Below are 7,823 nucleotides of genomic sequence, written 5' to 3' on the forward strand. Positions count from 1 at the left end.
TTTTTTGTCTTTTAAAGCAAACAAACAGGGTAGGGGTTCACCACACACAGTTATAAAAGATGTTAAAAAATGAAGCTCAAACTAAGCACAAAAAAATATTCCAAGCATAGAGAGTTACCCATCTGGATTCCCAACTAGCAGCCATGAGCATAAGAAATACTCCAAAGCCAAAGCTCTGGTTCAGTCAGAAGCAACAAAAAAGTGACAGTCTAAGCACTGGAAAGCACCCAAAATCCACCACACCAGGAGGACACAGATGGGTACTTCCGTGAAAACAGGGAGCACCAAACGTAAATGGAAGTAATCATGGTTCCATGCACTTACCTCTTCCTTCTTCTTTGGGTCTGACATGGGATTTCTGAAGAGTGGAGAATCTCCAAAGGGTGAGTAAGTCAAGCTGTTGAGCTGCTGCTGAAGGATGGCTTGTTGGGCAGCGGAAGCATTTGGGTCTGTCAGGGCTAGAACAACACCACCATTTTTTAGCATCTGAACAGTTTTAAACAGTTTCTCTGAGAACCAAGATAGAAAGAAAAGACATCATTGCAATCAGAGGATGTTCACAGAATGGTTTGGGGGGGAAGGGACCTTTCAAGGTCATTGAGCCCAACCCCCCTGCAGGGAGCAGGGACATCTGCAACTAGAGCAGGTTGCTCAGAGCCCCGGCCAACCTCGCCTGGAATGGTTCCAGGGATGGGGCAGCGACCACCTCTGGGGACAACCTGGGCCAGGGGCTCACCACCCTCAGCATCAAAATTTCTTCCTTCTCTCTAGTCTTATTTCCTGACAGAGATTCAAATTTCCATACAAATATCAGTGTCCCTTTCCCCACTCTTCAATGACCATTTCTACAGCAGTTTGAAGAAAGAAACTGGATCCGAGTCCTCCATCAGAATTTGCAGCCAGGCTCAGTAAGTTTTATCTGTGAAAATCTGAGGGTGTGGAAAACTACAAATCAGGAGGGCAAGCCTGACCTGTCTAAATGCTTGATTAGTACTTTTGACTTTGGAAACATGTTTTAAAGGGGAAAAAAAATCTCTGATGCCAAGTTTTCATACTCTTGCCCAAAACTGAAATGTGCAGAGGTGTTTCTAGACACCTCTGGTACAACAGCCTCTTAGTTTTGTCTGTCTTGTTGCATTTAATTCCCATTAAAATTGCAGAATCATTTTGCTTGGAAGAGACCTTTAAGATCACCAAGTCCACCTGTTCCCCAGCACTGCCAGGTCCCCACTGACCCATGTCCCTCAGCACCACATCTCCATGGCCTGGAAACCCCTCCAGGGATGGGGACTCCACCACTGCCCTGGGTAGCCTGGCACAGCCCTGGACAATCCTCAAAGGAGTTGGGCTCTAGACCCTTCCCCAGCAGCTTTGTTGCCCTCCTCTGGCCATGCTCCAGCCCCTCATGGTAATTCTAGGAGGGAGAGGCCCAAAAATGGACCAAATATTACTTTGAGTGTTCATAATATGAAATGTTTTGAGCAACCTAAAGCAGCTTCATTCTAGCTGCAAGAAGACCTGACTGAACCTGGGCGTTCCCAAAGAACAAAACAGCTGTAAAAAAAGCACAGCTACTGTCAGACAGTCTGCAAGGATAATAAGAGTGTAGTGGGAGACAAGTGGTTCTTCCCTGACCAAGTGCTGGTTTTACTGAGTCAATGTTAAACAGGGAGACCCTTCCATGGGTGTTGCCTTCAGAAGTGAATACCTGCATCATCTGCAGAGTTACATCAAGGACATCCAAGGACAGGAAATATGTAAGTATAATGGAAACAGGACAGCAATGTATAACTGAATAGAACACACTGATGATATGCTGATGAGTCATGGGGACAAGGCAGGTCCCCTCAAGCACAGTTTGTCTGTTTTAACTTGTAGGTGAAGTTACTCTGGGAGCCTGTTGACCCTTGTTGTGTGGCTGGGCACCACTGACAAAGAGTCTGGCCCCAGCCTCTTGCCCCTCAGGGCCCTTTAGCTCTTGCTCAGCATTGATCAGATCCCCTCTGAGGCTTCCCTTCTGCAGCTCAGCAGCCCCAGGGCTCTCAGCCTGTCCTGGCACAGAGATGCTCCAGGCCCCTCAGCAGCTTCGCACCCTCCACTGGACTCTTGCCAGTAGTCACTTGTTTCTTTGGAACTGAGGAGCCCAAAACTGGACCCAGTTCTACATCTCATACCTGGAATTACTGATGAAGCTCATGCCACATTTCCCTTCGGTTTTTCTGTTAGCACCTACCACTGCTGCCCCAAATTCAATGGTAGGAAGCATGTTAATGATCTTGAAGACAAAACTCCAAAATAGTAGCAGTTATTTGTGATGTTAAACTCTAATTACTTGTTTTGGTCCCTGCTGTGGACAGGCTGGAGAGCGTCCAGAGAAGGATGACCAAGATAATCCAAGGACTGGGAAGCTGCCAGATGGGGAAAGACTGAGACAACTAGGTACGTAGAGCATGGAAAAGAGTTCAGGGAAGACCTCACCATGTTCCAGCAGTTAAAGGGTGGCTACAAAGAAGATGGAGAATCATTCTGTACAAGGAGTCCCACAGAAAAGATGAGTGGTCATGAAGACATGTTGCTCCTGGGGAGACTCCAATTGGACACAAGAGGAAAGATTTTTCACAAGAAGAACAATCAGACATTGGAATAACCTCTGCAGGGAAGTGGTGAAGTCTCAAAGACTGGATACTTTTAAGATTCAGATGGATACAGTGCCCTGAGCCAGCCTGCATAGATAAGGCGTTGGCCAAGAAAAGCTGGACCAGATGATCCTCGAGGTCCAGCCTGTGATTTTATGATTCTATGACAATTATCACCAAAAAAATGTCATTAACATAGTCTCCAAGAACATAAGTGGCCTCAAATAGCTGCTCAAACATTTTCCCCCCTCCAAAGCACTTGGGTGGAAAGTGCTCCTACATTTAGGTCCATCTGAACCACTGGAGGACAAGGCAGTTAAACTCAGGCTCACATGCACTTACCCACAGCAGGCTGAGGGGCTCCAAAGCCCAGAGTAGCTGTTGAAGTGTTGAACCCCGGAGCTCCAAAGGCTCCTGTTCCGAGCGTTCCACCAAGCTTGGGCTGGGTGTTTCCAAACAAAGACGTCTGTCCTACCCCGAGAGCTGTGGCAGACAACCACCATTTACTACAAGACTGCGACAGACTTACAAACCAATTCATACCCCAACAAAACCTCAATTCTTTATTCAGTCTCATAAAACATTCAACACGTTCATGAATGCTACAGACACTCAAGGCTCACGTGATCAGACCAGAGACTCTGGACAGGGTGCCACAAGTTTTCCACCCTACACAATGCCGTCTACGATTCCTAAAAGGTTACTTAGCACGTTACCCAGTTCTGCGGGTTGTGATTTGAGACTAAATTTTATGCCTTCAGCCTAAAGCACCTACAGCCTCCACTGTGTTCATCAGGATTAGCACCAAAGGTGTATTACCCCTGGACTTTGAAGGCTAAGCTTAGGTTGACGTGAAATAAGCTGGTCAACTGTTTACCTGTTCCAAAGCCTGTCCCCAGTCCAGTTCCCAGAGTCCCAGTTGCTGGCTTATTTCCAAACAAACTATTCCCAGCGGTGTTGGCACCAAAACCTTCAAGAAGAGAAGCACAAGCTCATTAACCTAACATTACTCAAGATGAAATGAAAAAAATGGGTTTGCCCTCTTAAGCTTCTCAACTCATTACAAACCTCAACATTTTACTGAAAGCCAGAATGGGCACGATGACTAAAATGTATTTTTCTTCATCTGGCTGGAGAACAAATCCCACGTTATACTGTTTATACCACACACAATCTTCTCCGGTTCTTATCAACTAAACACCAAAAAAGATTTCAACAGAAGCTCTGTGAGGGAAATTTGTTTAGCTGAACCATCACTACATGTTCCTCCTGTGCAGTCTCACCATGAGTTCAACAGCAGTTCTCTAATGTTAGTCTCAGAAGCCAACACAGGACTTTGATCCTCCGCACCGTGAAAGAAAACAGCTACCAGTTAACTGGAAATATTTTGTTTAGCCCTTATTCCACAGGATACCAGCGTGGTGGTGTGGGAAGGGACCTCTGGGGATCACCTCATCCAACCCCCCTGCTCCAGCACGTCACTCACAGCAGGGTGCCCAGGATCACATCCAGGCGGGTTTGGAATCTCTCCAGAGCAGGAGACTCCACAGCCTCTCCGGGCAGCCTGCTCCAGGCTCAGGCATCCTCACCTGCTCAGGTGGAACATCCTGGGTTTCATTTGGTGCCCATTGCCCCTTGTCCTGCCACTGGGCACCACTGACAAAGAGTCTGGCCCCAGCCTCTTGTCCCCTGGGGGCCCTTTAGCTCTTGCCCAGCATTGATCAGATCCCCTCTGAGGCTTCTCTTCTGCAGCTCAGCAGCCCCAGGGCTCTCAGCCTGTCCTGGTACAGAGATGCTCCAGGCCCCTCAGCAGCTTCGCAGCCTCCACTAGACTCTCTCCAGTAGCTCCTGGTCTCTCTGGAACTGGGGAGCCCAGAACTGGACCCAGGACTCCTGAGGTGGCCTCACTGGGGCAGAGCAGAGGGGCAGGAGAACCTCCCTGACCTGGTGGCCATACACCAGAGGTAAGATCTCTTTATCCCTTCCATGAAGTTACACACATCACTGCTTTTACTCCATTTTCTTCAGTGCTCTTTTGCAACCACAGCACATTTACAGCCTCTTAAACTTCTGTATTTTCTGAATTCTTTCATTTAAGCAAGTTTCAATTACAGGTTCCACCTTCTCTTAAGCACTCGCTGGAAGAGTTGGAGTTTTACTCAACTGCCTACCTTCGAGTCAGGGAGCACCACCACGAGGTATAAAACAGCAGCCAGATGTTTCCCCATGCACCAGAGACATGGCTCACCTCAGCATCTGAGCACTGCTCACTGTTTCACACAGTAATCTGCACCCAGGTGTGTGGTATACGCAGTATAATTTTAAAGTGATTGAAATCCCAATTATTTTTTTTTCTAGAGGTACCCAACCTGGAAGTGTTTCTGTCTGTTTCTAAAGTCAGGGTTGGTTTGTTACCAAAGAGCCCGCTGCTGGTGGTTGTACCAAAGGAGGGAGCGCTGGTCGTGGCGGTTCCAAATCCAGCAGGTTTGTTCCCAAACAGGGTCTGAAAGGAAGAAAACATGAATTTGGAAACATATTTGAAGAATTCCAGCCACACTTCACTGTAGTCACGAGAGCAGAACCACATCTGAGCACAACGTAGATGCCCAACAGCAGTGGGTTAATGGCAAGCCACTGCACGAGCACAGGGCAAGGCAAACAACTCTTACAGTTGCACTCCAAGACCTCAAGGGTCTTCTCTAGCCTAAATGGTTCTGAGTTTCACTCCATTCCAACCAAAACGCTTGAATATTGAGAATTCAGTTCGGGGTTACATCATCACCAAAACTTAAACACCTATATTTTCAACACTGGGATCATCCCCCCTGGACTGGGGAGGCCACCCCTTGAATCCCAGGGTCAGTTTTGGGCCCCTCCTTCCAAGAACCACCTTGAGGGGCTGGATTATTTAATGTTGATGTTCAAAGTAGTGAAATTCGGAGCTCAAATCCTCTAAGCTATTTCTTTTTAATTTTCCTTGTTTTTCATTATGAAGATTGTGACATACCGAACTGCCAACACCAAATCCTGTGTTGGGTTGTCCAAAAAGCCCAGTTCCAGTTCCAAATCCAGTACCAGCATTCGTATTGGCAGTCGTTCCAAACAGGCCTCCAGTCTGGGAGGGTTGGGTAACCCCAAAGAGACCCTACGGACAGGAATTAGGTTCAGATAACATGGCAATAAGTCAAGTGACGTGGAAATCTGGTTAAAGCAGCATCATCACCCTTCTGCTGGGGGAAGGAGGTGGGCAAGAAAGAGGCTTTAGTCATTCACCAAGGAACTGGTTATGAAAAGGGAATTACAACAAAACATTTCTGCTCCAGAAAATTGGAATTTCTTTATCAGTTTGAGGGGCAGAAGGAAAAAACAGTTCACAGGGTTTTCTGGGAGAAATCACAACATGTTACAAAATAGTAAAGAGTTTACTTGGAGGCACAGCCCCCAGCTACACAACAAGCTCCAGCTAGAGTGTCTATCGACCAGAAAAGCCCACGAATGCTGCTCGTTAGTCACCAGGAAGTACAGAACTGTTAATGATTCCCCACAGAATGTTAATTCTGGAACTACCTGTGTGAACACGATGGGGAAATACTGGAGCTGATAGAGAGGAAGGAATGGGAAACGTTATTTGTTAAAAGCTGTTTTGCTGCCCAATCATGAAGGAAAACTGGACTGGTAAGAAGTTGCCAGCTCCGACAGCAGCATTCAAAGCTTTGCACCCTCGTGTCATGAAGCTGAGCAATGACTTGAGGAAGATCTAAATCACACTACTGCAGCCTCCACCGTCTAGCTGGAGTAGCTGGACCACAACTTACCCCTGAAGGGCTGACAACTTCTCTTACCATCGTGTTGGTGTTGGGCTGCCCCAGAGGGGTGTTCCCAAAAGAAAAGCCGGTGTTCTGTGTGGTGGTGGGTTGGCCAAAGGGTTTGTTAAACAGACTTGTTGTTTGAGAGGGTTGACCAAAAAGCCCCCCTGTGGTTCCTGTTCCAAAGCCGGTGGTACCTGCAACACAGGGGACATGGGTTAGTGGGGACCTGGCAGTGCTAGCTTAGCCGTTGGGCTTGATGATCTGTGTCACGAGCCCTGAAGTCACTGAGCATAAGGACCTGAGGGTGTTGGACAGGAGATGGTTGGAGATGAGGCAGTGCGTGCCCAGGTGGCTAACAAGGTCACCAGCATTCTGGCTTGGGTCAGCACCAGTGTGGCCAGCAGGAGAGGGCAGGGGTCATCCCCCTGGACTGGGCACTGTGAGGCTGCCCTTCAAACACTGGATTCATTTTGGGCCCCTCACTCCCAGAAAAACCTTGAGGGGCTGGATTATTTAATGTTGATGTTCAAACTAGTAAAATTTGGAGCTCAAACGCACATTTCCTCATCTTTTCTCATTGCAGAATTTAAAATAGCTTCACAGAGTATTTCCAGCCTCAGGCACAGCCAGGACTTACTGGTTCCAAAAGCAGTTTTATTCGGCCCGTAGGAAAAGCTGGTGTTGGTAGTAGAGCCAAAGAGTCCCGTGGCCGTGCTGGACGTAGCCGTGGAAGCGCCGAACAGGCTGGCAGTTGCCCCTGCTCCGACGGGGTTCGAGGGCCCCTTCCGGTTTGCCTGGTAATCTTCCAAACGGAGCTCCTAGTCAAGAGAGCCCAGAGCTCTTCACACGCTCTTGGTACACATCACACCAGCGGGATAAGGCCACACCACCGGCATGAGCACAACTACAGCGCTTTCCAGCCGACTGCAGCGCGAGGGTAGCAAGAAAAGCAGCAACACCTACATATTGGTTGGACTAGGTGGCCTTTAAACGTCCCTTCCAACTCAAACCATTGGATTATTGCATAATTGACTAATAATAAATCATGGATAACCCCATGATTTTTAAAAAGAAAGATGCCATAAATAGACCTAAAATCATGTTTGGGCTTCACTTTTACTTCCCAGAGGTTTTTCAGATCTTCTGTGCAGAGGACCTGTTTTGAACTATCAAAGAAGACAACCTGAAGGGAAAGGCTTCAGGTTAAATGTTTTTTAATATAAACAGGGGTTCCCAAACATCTGAGGTTTGCCTGGGATTTTGCCACTATCTACCATCTGTCCCTCCCTCCAAGAAGGACCTTGAGGGGCTGAAGTGTGGCCAGAGAAGGGCAACAAAGCTGCTGGGGAATGGTCTACAGACCAAGTGTGGTGAGGAG

At 47.7% G+C, this 7,823-nt stretch overlaps 1 protein-coding gene across 1 annotated transcript in view; it reads right to left on the reverse strand.

The window, feature by feature from the left end:
* Window positions 1–7,823, reverse strand: part of NUP98 (nucleoporin 98kDa) — a gene marked incomplete at its 3' end in the record, with an annotated part of 17,973 nt that overhangs the window by 5,434 nt on the left and 4,716 nt on the right. The window contains exons 6-12 of the mRNA XM_008949888.1: window positions 7,083–7,263; window positions 6,479–6,639; window positions 5,644–5,781; window positions 5,052–5,139; window positions 3,514–3,606; window positions 2,979–3,119; window positions 325–458 (exon numbers count right to left, since the gene is read on the reverse strand). Of these exons, the coding sequence (XP_008948136.1) occupies window positions 325–458; window positions 2,979–3,119; window positions 3,514–3,606; window positions 5,052–5,139; window positions 5,644–5,781; window positions 6,479–6,639; window positions 7,083–7,263 (936 nt within the window). The remainder of the gene's footprint in view (window positions 1–324; window positions 459–2,978; window positions 3,120–3,513; window positions 3,607–5,051; window positions 5,140–5,643; window positions 5,782–6,478; window positions 6,640–7,082; window positions 7,264–7,823) is intronic.

Source organism: Merops nubicus, unplaced genomic scaffold (genome assembly GCF_000691845.1).
Source record: "Merops nubicus isolate BGI_N331 unplaced genomic scaffold, ASM69184v1 scaffold10951, whole genome shotgun sequence".
Classification (NCBI taxonomy): Eukaryota; Metazoa; Chordata; class Aves; order Coraciiformes; family Meropidae; genus Merops; species Merops nubicus.